Below are 20,228 nucleotides of genomic sequence, written 5' to 3'. Positions count from 1 at the left end.
CATGACAAAGCAGGAAGCAGCATGTAAGGAATGGGGATGTTAGGAAAAGTGGGCAGATCAATGAAAACAGCAGAATGTGGAAAAGAAAAAAGGCTCAACAATAGGGAAGGCCTTGAAGATTGAGACAGAAGAACCAAATGTTGATGTGAAGGGGGAAAGAGGAGGACGAAAGCGTTTAAGGAGTATAAGAGAAGGCTGATGGTAGCTCGGGTCTCTCATACTTTGAAATAGCATTTTCAAGAAGATGCACGAGAAATTGTGGATGAAGCTGACAACCACGGAGGAAGTGTTCATGATTGCCCAAAGCTCAAGGGAAAGAACAGTTTGATAACCAAAGCCTGGCTCAGGACCATTCTCCTCCATCCCTTTTACTTTTGCTCTGCTTTGACCAGAATGCTCTCAATGTTGAAGACCTAGCTTTTCCCAAAGCTGATCCTTAGAGGCCACCAGGTGGAGCCCAACAGTCACAAAAAAAAAGAGCCCCCTCCTCAGCCTGATTTGCTTTTTGTCTATCAGCCAGCTAAAGCCATACTCTGAAAAGGACTTATAAAGTCTAAGTTTCAAGTTCAGAGGATTATATAACTCAGCCTCTTCTTCAGAAGAGTCTTCAGATAAGGAACACACTCTTGATAAGGTGAAGTATTCCTTCTGCACAGAGGGAAAGATTGGATAGAGCTATTTTTCAATTTGCTAATCTTGTAGGCTATGCCTCAATAAAACTAATTCCTCCTGTCTGTTTTTTTTTACCATCCTAGTTACCATCTCATTCTCTACTAGATACAAGTTAATATAATTTAATGACCACCTCCCCAATTCATAGCTACCTCCTAAGAAATTCAGTATCTATCAAAACTGAATGGAATAGTAAAAGTATTGTATTTGCTCCCAACAGTCAATAAATATTTCTAATTGTCTCATAACTGGCACCTGACAGGTCAAAGCTGGGAGATGAAGATACCAGAACGGACAACGCCCCCCCCCCCCCCCGACCAACCACTTCCCTCCTTCACCACAATCCCTTCATCTCACCCAGTCACCTTTCCCCAGTGGAAGCTGCTGTCCTTTGCTTTCATTAAAATGAGCAGCACTGTGACCCCTTCTCTATTCCTCATTTCAACAGCCTCCCATTAAGCCCAGACAACCCCATGTTCAACCCAAAATTTCTCAATCCTGCTATACCTGCACTGACCTATTTATTTTTCCTCCTCCCCATCCCTTAAAGCTACCAAAGAAGTTTGCTAGAGCAAATAATACAAATATGTCTATTTGCTCTAGGTAAGATCACGTTATATATCTGCAGTTAGTCTAAAGTGTTGCCAAGACACACTATCATGGTCATTACAAGAGTCCCTATAAAACTTTTCCATTCTCTTCAAGATTTATCCTTCCATATTCAAGAAGAAACCATGACAAATCCAGGAGAAAGTGGCCACGATATCTCCATGTTCATAATCTCCTGGAAGGGAAGGCTGTGACTATAAACTCTGGACTTTAGGATAGCAGATTTCACAAAGGTCTGAGAAAATACAGGCATGAATTTCACCGTAAGAGTTTCTAAAGGGAAAGATGATTTAAGAGGATTGGGAAGCTCTTAAAACTGTAAATCTGATTACATAATTACAAATCATTCCAGCGAGGAAACCAATGTGGCTTTTTAAGTATCCTGGACATGAGTCTCGTACCAAATAGGAAAAGTACTAAATATGTTGTGATGTATAACAATCAGCAGTGATCCCTAAAAGCCAGCAAGGGTTCACTGAGAACAGCTTACCTTTAGGTTTTTGTTAGTATTACAGGACTAAGATTCATGCAAATGTGGCAGATATTACGTACAGAGGTAACCAAGGCTGAATTGAGATCTTTCATGACAGCTCGAAGAACAAGATGAAAAATAACTTTCTAACACCCAAAGGTCTCCAGTACTGTAACAGTCTTTGGTCTCCCCTTAGGGGGAGGCACCAAAGTTCCACTAGGGCTGCCAGAGAAGCAATGCTTACATGGAAGGGGACACTGAGTATCCTTGTCCTAAAGGAACTCATGGCCAAGTAGATGACTTGCACAAGCAATTACAATACAAACAGGCCAGAGCTATGATAATGGTAGTATTACAAACTATGGGAGCACCCAGGAGGGAGGACTCAGGGAACATTTTTCAAGTGGACAAAGGAGTTAAGTTTAAAAGTTGAGTAGTTCACTAAACAAACAGCAGGGAGAAGAGAAATCCACTGCTGGGAAAGCAAGTGTAGTGTGCAAATGTCTGGAACTACGAACACACACAGTCAGCTTGGGAAATGGCAAGCGATGAGAGAAGGGAAAGATAGGAGCTGAGGCCGCTCACAGTGCATCGGGATGAAATGCCACTGTCGTCTCCCCAACACTAAAGTCAGAGACCTGGTTCCCGAGGTTCTATCCTTCTCGTTCATGCCCCATTTCTAATTGGTCATCACCTCTGGGAGAATTCACCTTCCTCAGCCTCTCTGAATCTTTTCATTCCTTTTGCTTCCTTCACTGCAATTCATTTACTTCGGGTTCTCCAGATCTCCTCTGTGCTAATACAACAGCCTGTTACGACTGCTTGCTTTCAGTCCGGTCCCCTCCCATTCACTCTGGACTCTCTGTCTAAGTGATCTTTCAGCAAAGAGGCTTCCGTTTTCCCAGAAACAATCCTAGATTTCTCCCTTCACCCATGTCCGGTAAACTTCCACAAAACTACTTTATTCCTATGGAAGAACTTACAACATTCTGCTTCATACTACAGCTAGAGCTAAAGAGGCCATTCGGTCTGTCTGCTTTATCCACACTCGTTCCCAGAGACTCAAGTCCCACAGTCCCTGCTGACTGGGCAGTGGGCCTAGGACCTTGGACCATTACCTCTGGTTAAAACTACTGATCAGGGCAAATAACTGTCTCAAGCTAGACCAATAAGATTTTCTACCCCAGAAATTCTGTATCGTGGTCTAGACTTCAGTATGTGACCTGCAGAGGACAGGCAGTGCCATTTGGGGGCCTCGTACGCTTTTGAGCAGGCAGGCGGCTACTGTGTAGAGTGATGCAGAATAATACAGCTCATGTGCAGAAAGGGGTACAGAAAAGATGCCAGGTAGGTGGCTGGACTTGTCAGGATTGTCAAGAGAGAAGCTGTGATTCTTTTGCCACCTTGTTAGTTTTGAGATCCTCATGAGGCCTGCCTCCATTTCCTGCCCTCGGGTTTAGGAGAACCACCAGTTTCTTATATTAATTTCCACTTTTATGTAAATTAGCTCAAACAGGATTCCATTTCTTAGAATCAAATTAATCCTGTGACATTTAAGTACAAGTCCTTCTGTGTTAGGCTATAATTTCTTTGAATAAAGAAACCATACCTTGTTTACCTTTGTATTTCTCACAAAATATAGCAGAGTGACTTAAACATAGTTGATCAATGCCTGTCTCATGAACTGTATTTATCTACAGAAGAAGTAAACGACCTTGGGCTTGAATAATTAGTAGCAATGACAAAGACAGAAGTTCAAAACTTTTTAAGAGCAGAGTGTAGGGGCAGGGAAAAAATTCAGAAGGAAGTCACTTTTGGGTTGCTAACCTCAGCTTTTGGGCAGAGTTTCTGGGGAAGTTGACCACAAACACCCACAGCAAGCACCACCTTTACATTCCTGGTCCAAACCTGGCAAGATGAGAGAGGAAGCCCAGGCAGTCCTAGCACAGCATGTTCTGACTGGGAAACAGTGACCTCAGTCCCTAAAGATCAGTAACTGATAGCCAGAACAAAATGGCAAGGCGATCCCCAACAGGCTCAACAGCTGCAGCCTGCACCCCTCAGGAGAGAGACGCCATCTGAGAACTTCATCAGGAGAGCCTGCCATATTTTCTTTCTTTCTTCAGATAAATTTTCTCTTCTTCACTAAGATCTTAAAAGGCATATTTCCATAAATGACAACTTTTGCTGTCTCTATACTAAGAAGGTAGAGAAAAACTTACTTGTGTTTCCATGCAAGTATAAGAACCTTCAAATATTTTTATTTTGAGAAGTACATGATTAATATATGGCCATTATTTTAAAATGTTCTCTCTTACAAATGTCCTTGCTACTTCAAAGGCTTGACTCCTTTTTCAACTATTGTTGTAATTTATCCACAAGGAAAAGAGTTCTTGATGAAGTAATGGCTCAGCTGTGAAAAAGGAACCTTTAAGACCATTCCAGCAATAAGAGAAACACACATCATGAAGATTTCTTGACTACACCCTTACAACTTGACGACTAAGGAAGTAGTCCAATCAAGTATACACAATGGGATAAGACAGAAAGGCAGATAAAAGACAAGGCTGGATTTCCTGCTTTGATGTGAAAGTCTTCCCTTTTCACTGCCAAGCAGAGTGTGGCAGGCACAATCATCAGGGGCCAGGTGGCACAGCCATTATCAGGCCTTTGGAGCTGATGGTGAGAGACTGGCAAGCCTCAGAGAAGGACTATGTAGGACTCAAGGGGTTGACGTCACTTTTGGATAACGAGTTAGGCTTAAAAATGATGATATTGCAATCACTTCACTTGAGAGCAAAAAAAGAAAGTAGAATTGTTCCTGAGCGGCTCTGAGATCATATAAATCACACTGATCTTCACATCACTGAAAAAGTGGCACAGGACAGTGTTTCTTAAATGGCATGAGGTTTAACACACAGATTTGATTTAGCTTACTTTGTTAGGCATAAGAGGCTAAGTATAGAACAAATCCGATAAAAGCAATACATAGTGGCCATCTATTCAGTGTTGGTACTCATAACCACAGGACATTCCCATAAGGGCCCATCCTGTACATGTCAGATGACCAGCAAGCAAGTCACCAAACTGGCTTAAAAGCGTCAGAATAAACTTTTCTAGCTTGTATACTTTTATTTTCATTTTGTGTGATGCATAAACCAGACACCATCTTAAAGGGCTAAAAATACAGCTAAAACTTACTATTGCCTTTCTTTCAAAATGAATACAACTGTAAGAAGAAAACAGATACAGCTTTTGATCAAACAGCTGGGTCCAGCAGTTTCTTCAGATCAAAATGAATTGGCTATCCATGATGCTCTGTGACCTCATAACCTATATTTAAGTTAAACTGGTTTCTGACACCTCCCATAAAAATATGGTACCCTTTCCTACTTATAGTCAGGTAATTTAATTTTTAATGTCATAAGTAAAACCTATGAAAGATCAATACCAAAAAAGCACATCATTAAAATATACTTTCATATTTTTTTTTGCAAAATAATACATTTATTACATACGATTGGCAGATAGTTGTTGCTGATATATTATTCTCTCAATGTTTACGGAAATTTTCAAAATAAAAAATTTTATACATCATACAGTACACCATGCAACCACAGGGGTCTTTGAAGATCTCCAAACATTTTTTGAGCTGACCAACTTTCACCTGTGAGACCTGGTCCCAGCCTTGAAACTGCGGGAGGGTAAGTTTGCCACCCAAGGTGGCTGGAATTTTCCCAGCCGTAAGGAAGAGATTTTTAACTTGAGATGAGAGGCCTTTTCTAAAGGGACTGATAAAGCCCCTGAAAGCAGAAAGGAGAGGAGACAGGGCAGAGGGGACTGGGGCTGAATCAGAGGGTCTCCGGGGGGAGGACAAAGAGCCCTCTCTAACACCAGCATTCCTCTGTGCTCACCATCAGGGGAAGGACTGCCCTATAACAGCAGTGTGTAGCTCTGAAGAAAGAACTCTCTTCTAGTAATTTCCAGAACCTGAAGAGGGGGCCCAGCACGACCCTCAAATGGATCCTGGAGCACCCAGGATGCCAGGGAGGTACTTGCCCTTGGGTTAATGAGAAGTCCTGGCTAATGGTCCCTGGACCTGGAAGGCACCAGTCAGGTTGTTTTGCAGGGACAGTCCTTGACTAAGACAGCTGTGCCCGCACGACCACACTGGAATTGGTCACACGAGCTCCACAGTGACCAGCCCAGAACTGTGTGTCCTGGCCCCAGTGTTTGAAAGACACAAAGTGGACACCCATCTTGATGTTGGAGAACACGTGGGTGACCTGAAAGCAGACATTGTTGTTCCACTGCTGGATGGGAACGGGCATAGCAGAGAATTTATCTAGGACAGTCTGGCTGGCATCAGTCAGACACAAATCTCAATCCTGCCACTATCCAGCAGCTCTGGCCACAAATCCTCCTCCTCCATGTCCAAGACCTGCTTTTTGTCTTTTTGCGACAACAGCTGAAGGAAGACATGAAACAGGTCTGCGAGGGGGCCCCAGGACCACTGACCTGTTTATCTCCACCACCCAGCCATCCCCACCGTGCGGCTTCATATTTATATTTTAAAGCATGAGAGACTGGAGTCCCCTGAAATGCCTGGAATTTTGCATATTTTAACACTAGCATCTGAAAGGAGGAGTCTGATTGTTTGATACAATAAATCCTTCGCAGTTCACAAGTACAAACAGGGGTTAGGACATAATGGGAAATAAGGAGAGATTCACAATGTGCTTATGTTTTAGGCCCCAAACTAAAAACAAACAAAAAAAGGTGATTTTTTTTTTTTTCTGGCAATTCAAGGAATTCTACAAGTGACCAGTCAAAGTGGTAGTTAAGAACAATTTCTGAAAACCAGGACCCAAATATGCCAAGTACCCATGTTTTAATAAAGAAATGATGTTTAAAATACACAAACGAGTTTACCAAAAGGCCACCTAAAATAAGTTCTGTCTGGACTCTGTGGTTTTTCCTGCCAAAGATCACCTACCCCAGAGCAAAATTGCTGTCCTCCTTCCAGTCCACGATGCGGCAGATGAACAGTGTGTTGGTATAATCTTTAGGCCGGGTCACAAAGTCCTGGGGACAGTCCTTGAGAGGCACATATATTCTAGGCACTCGGTGGTCCGAGGGAGAAAACAAGGCATATTTCCTAAACAGTTCACTGTTCTTATCAGCCAAGAGTTTGAGAAAGCCAGTTGCTGCCCGGGAATGTTTTTTCTCCAAGATGTAAACCACCTGAAAACACCAAAGATAGAGTCAAATGTTGTTTACCTACAGGACTGGATAACAGGAGAAGTCAACAATATACTATTAGGTCAACTATCTGGGCCCAGCAGTTTTTCTAGGTCCAGATGAAGTGCCTCTCAGTGATGCTCTAAGTAATGCGTTTTTTTTTTTTTTTAAAGATTTTATTTACTTATTTGAGAGAGAACGACACAGCAAGAGAGGGAACACAAGCAGAGGGAGTGGGAGAGGGAGAAGCAGGCTTCCCGCAGAGCAGGCAGCCTGATGTGGGGCTCGATCCCAGGATCCTGGGATCATGACCTGAGCCGAAGGCAGACGCTTAACGACTGAGCCACCCAGGCGCCCCTAATGTGTATATATTTTTTAAAGATTTTATTTATTTATTTGACAGAGAGAGAGAGCACAAGCAGGGGTAGTGGCAGGCAGAGGGAGAGGGAGAAGCATGCTCCCCACCGAGCAGAGAGCCCAATGCCGGGCGCGATGTGGGGCTCGATCACAGCAGCCTGGGATCATGACCTGAGCCAAAGGCAGATGCTCAACCAACTGAGCCACCCACGTGCCCCACTAAGTAATGCATATTTAAGTTGCAACAACTTAGTATCCAGTGAGCATATCTATCCAAGGAAAACCATGCAATACATGGATCAATTAGATGAAAGTGCTTTTATAACCAAGATCTATGTCTTAAGGACATATGTAAGACTCCGGCAGGAAAGTATGGTTCCAAGTATTTGCTCTGCATTACATTTTTCTCACATGAACAACACAACAGTTGCTTTTTAAAAAATGTTATTAAATATAAATAAGGAATTGGTCTTTATTATGTCTTTAAAAGCTGGAAACCAGGGTGCCTGGGTGACTCTGTTGGCTGGGGATCCGACTCTTGATTTCAGTTCAGGTCACGATCTCGGGGTTGAGACTGAGCCCCATGTGGGGCTCTACACTGGGTGTGGAGCCTGCCTAAGATTCTCTCCTCCCCTCTTCCCACCCCCCCCACCGCCACTCACTCTCTTTCTCTCCCTCTCTAAAAAAAAACAAAAACAAAAAGGCTGGAAACCTTTTCACCTTCCTTCTTTCCAACATTAAATCCACTCTCTCATTTCACCAGGCAAAGACTCAGGCCACCACACCACTACAAGGACATACTATTTCCACCAAGAGAAAAGCATTCTTGAAGAAAGTCAATCCCCTCACCCACCCTGGGAAGTTCTTCTTCCTGAACTGTTTCCCTTTCCCACTGTGGACAGTCTGCACTTTGACACCTTCACTGGAATTACTTGTCAGCATTGCACGTTGATCCCTGAGCAAAGGTTCAGACTGCTGGTGAGCTGGCTGCCGCTCCTGTTCGTGTCTCTGACTCCATGTGGGGCTTCAGCCTGTCTACTGAGAACCTCCAACCAGTCAGTGTGCCTTTCCTCTGCCCCAGGGACACCTGTCCTCTCAGCAAATCTCAGACCCATGATAGGCTCTACGTTCTCCTGATCCCTCCTTCCTCCTTGGAAAACACCATTCTCTTTTGAACAAGCTGCTGTGCCCTCTGTCAGGAATCCTTGACCCCGTCCTCACATGTGCTTGTCTGTCCCAGGCCCTTTGGACAGAGGCTGCTCCTTCTCCACACACAGCCTCTGAAGGAGGCATCTGTGTTTTCCTGTACTGTCACATCCAGACCATTTACTCTTCCAGCCTTGTGCAGATGTCTGCAACCTTCTATGGTTCAGGCTGTCCCCTTCTTGTCACTGTCATCCATGGACCTCCTAGTTTACTGCAGAGTAACTAGTAACTAGTAACTGGCTTACATTTCCAAGTGAATGACTCAGCCACTATCTTGCCCTTATAGTCCCTGTACCTCTTCGACGCCGGTGGCATTCCATTCCATTTTGGCAACTCATCCTCATGGCCACCACCAGCATCCTCAGGTCCAATCCTGATCATCTCAGACTGACCCGTCGTCCAGCTCCCTTACTCTCCTGTGCCCCACTCCATGGCTTCTTCACCACATCAAGACTACTAGCGCCTTGATCCCAGCGCTCTCTGTGTCTGTTTGCTACTTCTTAGGCCTGAATCCTTTTCTACTTCAGAGGGACATCATGTTCCATCACTTCTAGTCCTCTCGCCTCTGTAATCAAATGCTTCACCTCTCTTACCCTTCCACTGCACCCACCCTAAAAAATCCTCAATTCTGGGACAGTTCATCCACTGCTATTTTCCAACCTCAAATACAAGCTATGGAGTCCATCAGAAGAGAATTACAATGATGCAGATAGAAGATGGACACCATTACACATTTGTGTTATATAATCATTGCTCCGACCTCAAAATTTCTAAGGTATTTTTAACCTGTTCCCAATCAGCACAATCTATGAGCCCCACTCTCTTGATGATCCTCTCCTTCCAGGACTCCAATTATCTGAATGCTGAATCTATTTTATTGCCCCATACTTCCTGAAGTTCTGTTCACGTTTTCCAGTCTATTTTCTCTCTGTTCAGATTGGGCAAATTCTACTGATCTGTTCTCAAGTTAACTAATTCTATGCTGAGTCACCTCTACTACTGAGACCCTCCTGCAAGTATTTTATTTCTGTTATCGTATTTTTTTAGTTCTATAATTTCCACTTGGTTCTTTTTTTGTAACTTCTATGTCTTTGCTGAGATTTTCTGTTTTCTCATTTGTTTTGAGAGAATTTTTAATTGCTTGTTGAAGCATATTTATGATGGCTGATTTAAAATCACTGTCAGGGGCGCCTGGGTGGCTCAGATGGTTAAGCGTCTGCCTTCGGCTCAGGTCATGATCTCAGGGTCCTGGGATCGAGTCCCTCATCAGGCTCCCTGCTCCTTGGGAGCCTGCTTCTCCCTCTGCCTTTCTCTCTCGCTCTGTCTCTCATGAATTAAAAAAAAAAAAAAAAAATCTTAAAAAAATAAATAAATTAAATCACTGTCAGATAACTGTAACATCTTGTTGTTGGCATCAGTTAGTTGTCTCTCCTCACTCAAGTGATGATGTCCTGGTTCTTGGTAAAATGAATGATTTTCAATAGGTGGTAATAGGCATGAAGCTTTCTCTACCAGAGGCATCCTTCTCTATCCTGGACCTTTTGTCTATTATGTTAGAGATTCAAGGTCTTACTAAAATCTTTTCTTTTAGTAGGCAGGTTACCCTATCTTGTTTTAGCACAGAGGTCCTGAACTACTTTTGTGGGCTCTAGTTCCAGTGACAATTTCACTTGGAGAGACTGTGCAGTAGTATTTTGATATTTGGTTGACATGGAACCACTGGGGCTCCAGCTGGTCTCTGCCGGTACTGCCTAAGGGGGTGAAAAGAACTTTCTCAAGGCTGGCCACCTGGTCTCTCTAGTATGGATTAGAAACAGATCCATGTCCATACAGGGACAAAGAAACTTCCCATTTAAGGTTTTTAGTTGTGATAGGACCCTGGTGCTACCTGACTGCACAGTGTCTCTGGGTGGGAAAGCAGTGTCTCAGACCCATGAGGAAAAAGGTTTCCTGGACCACATACCTGCTGTGGCAGGATCCTCCTTACTGGCATTCCCCAGCCATCTACTACCTCTGGGGGAATAGAGAGGAGTCCCTAACTAACTTGCCTTCCTCTCTTCACCCTTCAGAATTCTCTTACGGTTGCTTCCTATTATTTTCCAGGGTTTATAGTTGTACTAATAGGAAAGAGCAAGGAGAAACGAGTCTATGCCATCTTGTCTGAACGAGAAGTCCTTGCTTCTTGCTTTAATATCTGACAGCACGAGAAGTGTATGAAGCAGCTTGACATTACCTGTGATTCATACATTAGTTGTAGTAGAAATGACTTGACGACAGCATAAGTTTTGCATACAAGTGCTGTTTTGCCTTGTGCTTTTAGATTGAATACACTAAGAAACTATCCCAAAAAAACCAAACAAACCCAGCAAGTGAGAGGGTACCATTGAGGGGGCAGTAGCCAATTGCAGAACACAAGTTCCATCTACAGAGGGTTGCCTGTACTCAGCTCTGACTGAAGTCATTGAAGAATGTGGCCCAGTGTTGCCAGATGTTTTGTTTAGTCAAGAGAAGCCAGAAGTCTCTCTCTCTCTCTTTTTTTAATAGGCTACTTAGTCAAAACTTTTAAATGCTGCACAGGTCACACAAAACACAAGTTTGTAAGCCAGATCTAGCCCACAGGTTCTCCATTCATTACAATCTCCTAGCATGCTGCCTGGTATATAGGCATATGGTTAGTATTCAAAATGCTTATTCAAATAACTGGAGAGGCAGTTGAGGGTAACATATATGTAATATAATTTAGAAATTCCTCATGTCAATATGCAAGAGGTACTGTCTTAACCCACTTGCTAGATTGAGGTGACAACCCTACCACTGCACGCTGAACATGCTGAAGGATGCCTCTGGTAGAGAAAGCTTCATGCCTATTACCACCTATTGAACCACTTCTTCTACCATGAGCTATCTGCATAGCTAGGGTCAGCCATGTTTGATCCCACATCTAAATAAGCCACTAGTATATATAATTGAAAAATAAAATTGAACTATGCAAACTAATAGACAGGATGCAAAAGCAATTTTTTGTGTCTACAATAACTAAATTAAATACTTGGGGAAAACTAAAAAAGACATTAAAAACTTACTTTTGAATTAGATATGGACATGACAACAATAAAAAAAATTGAAGCAAAAAACTAAGAATCTAGAAGGAGTCTATATTCATATTGCTTCACGTGGTGCCTAAATTCTCATTCCACTTTACATAACCCAAACTGGAAATCAAAGACATCACATTACAAGTGTGGTTTAAGCAGAAAAAGATAATGCAGAACTTCAATAAACATACCCACACAAAAAGAAAAGGCTGTGGACCTTCATCCAAACACAGGCAAATCAACATATATGTATGTCTTTAAACTTATACAAAGTATTAGCTTTTTATGACTCCTTGCTTCCACTGACTTTTCTGATTAACTAATCAACTACAGTGCTAACTGAACTGCATGAGATACCCCTGACACGTGGCTCAGGTGACAGTCATTTGGACATGTGCAGAAAATCTGTGGGCAATGACCTTTGCTGATCTTTGCAGCGATTTCTCTGGTAAAGCTCTTGGGTCCTGTGACATGGAGGTGCTCTCATCTTTTGTAACTGGAGCATCAGCATCCTCTTTTCCTAAAATAAGAAGAGAAGAAAAAGAGAAGAGGAATCAGTTAGGTGCATATCTATTAGGCATATAGACTCATAGGATTTTTTTTTTTAAGATTTATTTAATTTTTTTAGAAAGAGTGGGGGGAGGGGCAGAGGGAAAGAATCTTCAAGCAGACTCCCCGCTGAGCAGGGAGCCAACATGGGTCTCCATCTCGCGACCCAAGAGATCCTAACCTGAGCCGAAACCAAGAGTCAGACTGAGCCACCCAGGCACCCAGTGGGATTTTTAAATTCAGAGCACCATTTACCCTAAACTACACACTTTACAGAAAAGGAAACCCAGGCCCACCGTAGTTAAGAGACTTAGCTAAGGTCAATCACATCACCAACTTGCATTAATGCTCATGCTCAGCAGGCCACATTTGATCTTTTTAATGTTACTCAAATGCTAAGCGTCATACAAGTGGAGAGCATCAAACTGCTGAACTGAGCTCAACGGGCTAGGTGTCAAAATGCCAAACATATTAGATGTGAAATATTGCCCCAGCCCACAGTGAAGAATAGAGATAGGTTAATTTATTATGCACATCTGCTGAAATCAAAATAAATGTTAACTTTTAAAAGTACTTTGGTACCAGCCATAACAAACAAAATGGTGGAAAATAGATTATATTTATTAAATAAATAAATAAAAAAGCCAACCCTGATTTTCCTGGCTTTTCTCTGTGACATTATATAAAGAGTATTTAAAGTCTTTAAATGTTTAATTTCCTTTCTTAAGAAACTTATAAAATGAACATTCACCCAAGAAACTGAAACCACATCTCCCCAATAAAGAGGGAGTTAGGCTCTGTACCAGATGTATTAAAACCACTCATGAACAAATGCAGCAAATTATACACTTTTGAACATTTAATATTTTGTATTTTCATGTGTTACTTTAGAGTTCTCCCACAGAATATTCTTATCCAACTATACTGGAGTTTCTGGATTCTAGGGGTCACAACAAATTCATGTGGGCCCCACTCCAGATAGCTAAGAGAGACTTGTACTTATCATCATTTAGACATTACCCAGGCCAAAATAAATAAATAAATCCTTTTCAGGACCTTTTCAGCCTCTTAGCAAAGGCTCAGCTTAAGGCCAAGTTTTACCATTCTGGGCGTACTCTGGAAACACTGACATGATCTGACCTACTGGGGCTTAAGAATGATCAACTGTTTGCTTTTCCATCTAGGCTGAAATATGCCTACCATAGTGCCCACTGAAAGCAGAATTCTCACTGTTTTCCAAAAACAAAAAAACAAACGAAAACTTTCCCATTGTTGATCACCCTGTCCCTCAGTAAAAGAGGATATCCATCTTTTATTTTAGACCATAGTTCAGGATTCCAAGATCATTAGATGCTTCCAGAACATCTTTTATACTCTGGGGGAGAAAAAACAAACACACAAGTTGTTGATCTGCTCCATAACATATCTTGCCAATGTGTTCTGCAGAACAAGTTCATTCAGAAAAGATTAGGAGGCTCGAGATACCACGAACCAGTACACTCTACCTAGATATCTGCTAGCTGAACTTTCAGTCTCAAGAGTTGGCAATCAAGGGGGTTTTCTACGGCAGCCCAAATCCTGGACATGTAACCTTCTATCACAGTCACTGATGGTTCCAACTTAAAATAACTATTGCTTTAGATCCCATCCCAACAACAAGCAAGTCTTCTGTTCCGAAGGTTATGCCAGGCTGCAGCAGTCACATCAAAGAAAGAAGGCTAGCCATGGAAGCGAACCCAATTGTGATTTTCAGATTTTACACCTGCACATGACCTTTTCAAGTTCTGTGTTCATAAGGATATCCTGACAGAAACAAAGCTTTGTTCAAAGATGCATTCCAATAAATTAAACTGAAGCTTTTAGCCCTGCAGGTGAGCATCATAGATACGTTCAATGAATGTGAAGAAACGCAATGCCAGGTTAGAAAGGTGAATCACCTTCATAGGTTTCCAACAACTACGTCTTGCTACACTAATAGCAAAGTTGTCAGTTTAATGAGAGATCTACCACACTGTTTAATCATGAGATTCTTCATTTATTCCATGTGTATTTATTGAGCCATGGGAACTAAGCATTCAGTGAATAAAAGAAATATGGTTCCATCCCTTACACAACATATACTTTAATGTGCGAGTGATATTCAATAAACAACCACTCAATAAATATAAAGTTATAAATTGTGATGAAGGCTAAGAAGAACAGTTCTAAGGAGGAAGAGTTCTCTCAATATACAATTTAGATTAAGAGGTCAGGAAAAGAGGCCCTGCAGGGAAGTGACATTTAAGCTGACACCCGAGGATGGTGTGTTCAGGAGTGAAGACGGGGACAGAAGACCCCAGGTGGGAAATGGCACGTGGGAAGGGGCGGAGGTGAGAGGTTCTTGGCACAAACATGGAACAGAAAGAAAACCATGTAGCCAGAGCATAGTGAGCATAAGAACAGGCACAGCAAGGGATGAGGATGAGAAGTAACAGGAATCAAGTCAGCTGGGGTCTTCTAGGATTTACGCATCCTAAATTGAAACCTAAATACAAGGGGAAGCTGGCTAAGGATTTTGTGCACGCAAGTGACACTGCCCGAGGAGAGGTTCAAACAGGTGGAGAGCGGAGGGAGGGAGGCCAGCGAGGAGCTACCGCAGCAGTCCAGACATGCGAGGACTGTGCTATGACGCAGGCACTGCAGATGGAATGAAAAGGATTAACCTAAGACATATTGTGGAGTTGAGCTGATAGATTTTGGTGGTGATCAGATAGGAGAGCTTACAGAGCATTAGCTATGAGAAGTGAATGGTGATTTCCAGCTTTCTGACATCTGCAGCTAGGTCGATAGAGGCATCTTTACTGGCCCAAAAAAGGCTAGAGGAGGAGGTGAAAACCACGAGTTCTACTTCAGAGGTGTTTCTATTTGATGCTCTTGAGTAAGCAGTTCAATAGAAAGGTCTGGAACTCAAAAAGAGAGGTCTGGGCTGTGGCTTTAAACACACTCTATATGCTGAGTCCTTCCATATTTATACTTTCCAGGCCAAGCTGGGGAGAAAAGATTCAAACCCAAGTGTGTTCCACTACTAAGTCCAGAAAGCTCTTCCACTGCTATGTGCCTCCAGGAATTAGTGTTATGTTGTCACTGTTAAGAAGATAAGAAAACTATGTAATGTATGGGGATTAACATAAGAATAAAAAAAAGAAGATAAGAAAACTGCACTGAGGGAGTGACCTGAGCTTGGAGGACGTATAGACGTGAGAAAGATGAGAAAGGGAAAGGGCACTGCAGGTAAAGGCCCAGAGTTGTGAAAGGGCCTGACGTGGTAAAGGACTACTAAGAGATTTACTGTAGCCACTAACAGGCTGAAGATAAAGGGCTGGGTGAGAATGCTCTGGGGTGGGGAGAGGAACAAGGCTGGTGGAAAGGTCCTGCGGCAGACATTCTAGTGACTGCCCAGATCCAGTCTCTTCTTTCCTGGCAACAAGGACTCCAATTCTTAGCTGGGTAAACTATTTAAAAGACTACATTTTTCAGCTTTCTTGCAATAGGCTATCCTTAGATAGCCTATATGTCTAAGTTTTAGCCAATAAAATGCAGGTTAAAGTATTGTAAGTGACTTCTAGGAAGTGTCCTTAAAAGATGGAGGCCCAGCCTTCCCTCTTTCTTCCTTCTTGCTGGTTGGAATGTTGATGTGACAGCTGGACTCAAGCACTCATCTTGGTCCCAGAGGCCACAGGACAAGGGTGTTTTCTACGCTGCAGAGCAGCACAACAGAATGAGCTTAAGACTATGGAACTACCCTCTGAGCCCTGGCCTGCCTTACTCTGGTCGTCTTTTATATAAGATAGAAATAGATTTCTTTCTTATTTAAGCCACTAATATTTTAGGATTTAACTCCATTCTCTCTCTCTCTTTTTTTTTTAAGAAATAAGGAACATTTTTTATTTTATTTATTTATTTGACAGAGAGAGACAGCCAGAGAGGGAACACAAGCAGGGGGAGTGGGAGAGAGAGAGACAGAAAGAGAAGCAAGCCTCCCACTGAGCAGGGAACCCAATGCGGGGCTTGATCCCAGGACCCCAGGATCGCAACTCAAGCCAAAGGCAGATGTTTAACGACTGAGCCACCCAGGCGCCCAGGATTTAACTCCATTCTCAACAGAACATACTTTCTAACATATGGTCCAGACCATGAAACTGACAAGCCTGGACACCATCCTATAAAGCATTTTAATGGTAAGGAACACCTACCTCTCAGGACTATGAATCTGGAAGAAACATTGAATGGAAAGACAACAGTAGCAAAGATCTTAGAAAGTTGGGAGCTGGGATTGCAGTCTAAATGAGACACAATCAGAATCTGAATTAGACAGTGGCAGTGAGAGCAAAGAGAGGCAAAATTGGAGAGATGTGTCTGAGAAGGATGATGCTAAGTGTATTTCCATCACTATGGATGTCTTGATATATGAAAAACGCGCTTAAAGGAGTTTTTGATTGAATATCAGGAAAAATGGCTTGACAGAGCAAATAAAACTCCATGGTGAAATTACTAGAACAGGGCAGGCTGGGAGTCCTCACAAGGATAGAGGGTATGCGTCCCCACGGCCTTTGGTTTTGCCATACTGAAGGCAGAGGTGGCCCGTGCACTCTGTGGTCCCTTCTAGTTCAAAAGATTCTAGAAACTGGTGACTACCAAAGTTCTTCATCTAAAAGAGAGAATTTTCTAAGAAACAGATACACTACTAATATAAGCAACTATTCATTATATCCCCCAGTACACACCCTAGGAAGAAAAGTCGAGTGAAATCCTAATCTCTTTTTACAGATTGTTTAAACACTTAAAAAGTAAAATGCCATGGTTTGGTGGGGTTGGTATGGCCACTTACAACTATCAAGTGCAAACCCAACACCTGATTTTGGTAAGAAAAATGATTCTGGGGGCGCTTGGATGGCTCAGTCGGTGAAGCGTCTGACTTCAGCTCAGGTTATGATCTCAGGGTCCTGGGATTGAGCCCCATGTGGAGCTCCTCGCTCAGCAGGGAGTCTGCTTGTCTCTGTCTCCTCTCCCTCTGCCCCTCTCCCCACTCATGCTGTGTGTCTCTCTCAAATAAATAAATAAAATCTTAAAAAAAAAAAAAGAAAAATGATCTTGATTTGGTCCTCTCTTATATATATAAACAATAGACTGACAAGTTTGATGATTCTTAACACTTCACACATCAAAAGGTTTTCAGATGATTGGACTGCGATGCCAAGTGGGGGCAATGTGAAGAAAAACACAAGGAATTGGGCAAAGGAGTATCAATCTATCCAATTATACAAGTGACATTCCAGAAAGGGAGAGGAACATGTACAAAGGCACACACTTGAGAATAAATGGGAAGAGGAAGGTTCTACGTGTCTAATCAAGTTAAAGGCCTTATACGACATGCTGAAGAGTATGTATTTTATATCTTAGAAATAGAAAGCTATTGAAATTTCGAGAATAACATGATCAGAATTATACTTGGTGAATGGTCACTCTGTTGCTCCTATGAAGAGAATCTTTTTCTCTAGCTGCTTTTATGATTTTCTCTTTGCTTTTGATTTTCTGTAGTTACATCTCGATGTACCTAAGTTAGGATTTTTTTTTTAAAGATTTTTATTTATTTATTTGACAGAGAGAGATAGCGAGAGCAGGAACACAAGCAGGGGGAGTGGGAGAGGGAGAAGCAGGCTTCCTGCCGAGCAGGGAGCCCGATGTGGGAATCGATCCCAGGATCCTGGGATCATGACCTGAGCCGAAGGCAGACGCTTAACGACTGAGCCACCCAGGCGCCCAGGATTTTTTTTTTTTTTTTTTTAAATTCTACTTGCAATCATTGGTCATCTTAAATCTGTGGTTTGGTATCTCAGCTGTTATGGAAAATTTCAGCCATTACCCTTAAATTTCATTTTGCTTATTTTTTCACTCATCTCCTTCTAGGACTTTAACTTATTTAGACCCTCCTCCTCTGTGTTTTCTATTTGTCTATCCAAGCTATACTCTGGATAATTTTTTCTTACTGTCTTCCAGTTTATTAATTTTTCTTCAGCTTTATCCAATCTTCTGTTAAATTCATCCACTGAGGCATGTTTCTTTAAACTATGTCATCAAGTATACTACATTTTTCCTCAACCACTGAGTTAATTTCATTAAAGTTACGTTCATTTCTAGAATTTTTATTTGGTTCCTTTTTCAATTTGCTTTGTCACATGTCATAGTTTCCTACTCTTTGCAGATATGTTCAAGCTTATCTTTTATTTCTTTAAATATAGTAGTTTTTTGTTGTTGTTTTTTTACAGATTCCATTATCTGATGATATTTATGAAGGGCTGTTTCTATTGTTTGTGGTTGTTGATGGTTCTTGCCATTGCAGTATGGTTTCCTTGGGTGCCTGGCTATATTTTGTGCTGGTCAATAATTTGAGGCCTGGGTTGAAGACTTTCCACTTCGTTTTGCCAGGTACCTGGAGGCATACCAGCCCTTAGGCCAATTTAAGAACTGAGATTCCTTGGTCAACCCAGTCAGCTTGAACCTGGGCTGTAATTCCACGTGAGCTCTGATACATTTCAGGTCTATCTTACCCACATGGTGTAGCCCTTTGGTGTCCTAGCTTCTTGTGAGACACCAGTTGCTTTATTTCTGTCCCCCACTACTGCTGGTCAAATGTGCAATATTGCCTGGATTCTCCACTCCAGTTTTAACCTGGTAATGCTTGTCAACTCTTTAATGCTTGAAGTTCTGGGTCTTTTTTTTTTTTTTTTACTTTATGCAAATATTTTTAGTTGTTTCAGTGGGCAGGAGTGTGTCTGAATAATAGCCCACCATTACTATTAACAGAAAGTCCCTGGGATTTATATTTTACAAATATTTTTCAGGTGGCACTGTACAGCATACTTAGGGAGAGTGACAGGGTGAGAACAGGGGAGGGGATAGTGGCGATCTGTGCAGGAAACACAACAGGGAGATGGTAAGGAAGCCACTGTGATGGTGCCCAATGTTACATAAGGCAAAAGCACGAAGGATAGAAAGAAGAGGCAGGTACTCTCACATTTATTTTTCTCAGCAACCCTATGAAGGAAGTATTACTATTTTGATTTTTAGAGAATAGCAATCAGCCATTCAAAGAGGTAAAGTAACTTATCCCAGGGGTCATCCAAGGAGATGGTTAGTAAAGGGGGCATCAGGACCCAGCATGACTCCAAGTCCAAACACAACAGTATGATGAGATCTGGAAGAAAGATAGGTACATGTGGGTGGGTTCCAATGAGGAGGAGGGTTGCCAAAAAGTTTGTTTTTGTTTTTGTTTTAAGATTTTATTTATTATTTGACACAGAGAGAGTTAGCGAGAGCAGGAACACAAGCAGGGGGAGTGGGAGAGGAGAAGCAGACTTCCCACGGAGCAGGGAGCCCGATGTGGGACTCGATCCCAGGACCCTGGGATCATGACCTGAGCCGAAGGCAGACGCTTAACTAACTGAGCCACCCAGGCGCCCCGCCAAAAATTTTGTAATTCAATTACAGACATGGAAAATTTTTAAATTTTACAAGATGCCAGGTAATAAATAGCTCTCGATATAATTTCACTGCTTCCACCCATAGGCATGATAGAGTAATTAAAAGCATGAACTTTGAAGTCACAAAACCTAAATCCAAACCTCAGTCCTGTGACCCTGAACCATGTGGCTTTGAACAAGTTACTTCTTCTCTGTGAACTTCCTCCCTAGTAAATCTGGAATCGTTTACATGATTTATATTTACAGGTAGTACCCTGGCACAAAACACAATAACAAAAACTGTCAGATGCTATTAATATTGTTGTTGTTATCATTATCATTAATATTATTATTATTTAATTAGCTCTTGCAGTGAGTTCTGAGGGAATACAACCCCGTCATCCTGGGCACAACTGACTGGACATGACTGGTGTACGGGACGATGGCAACATTATAAAATGGATCACACTTCCTCCTCTGTAAAATTTAACCAATCTTATAGGGTTAATGGGAAAGTTAAAATTAATG

The 20,228-nt window shown here is 42.1% G+C and overlaps 1 protein-coding gene across 6 annotated transcripts in view; it reads right to left on the bottom strand.

Moving 5' to 3' along the window:
* DIS3L2 (DIS3 like 3'-5' exoribonuclease 2) overlaps positions 1-20,228 on the bottom strand; it is a 353,809-nt gene that overhangs the window by 186,606 nt on the left and 146,975 nt on the right. For all 6 annotated transcript variants that reach the window (XR_010410345.1, XM_064587245.1, XM_064587247.1 and 3 more), the window contains 2 exons: positions 12,072-12,172; positions 6,750-6,997 (listed from right to left, as the gene is read on the bottom strand). Coding sequence is in view for 5 of the 6 variants with exons in the window: in XM_064587245.1 (XP_064443315.1) it covers positions 6,750-6,997; positions 12,072-12,172 (349 nt within the window). In the remaining variant the exon portion in view is untranslated. The remainder of the gene's footprint in view (positions 1-6,749; positions 6,998-12,071; positions 12,173-20,228) is intronic.

The sequence above is a fragment of the Mirounga angustirostris genome, unplaced genomic scaffold, assembly GCF_029215605.1.
Source record: "Mirounga angustirostris isolate CCGP_5_RB_7025 unplaced genomic scaffold, mMirAng1.0.hap1 SCAF_3, whole genome shotgun sequence".
Classification (NCBI taxonomy): domain Eukaryota; kingdom Metazoa; phylum Chordata; class Mammalia; order Carnivora; family Phocidae; genus Mirounga; species Mirounga angustirostris.
The sequence above is the reverse complement of the archived record's forward strand: the minus strand, read 5'-3'. Positions and strand labels throughout refer to the sequence as shown.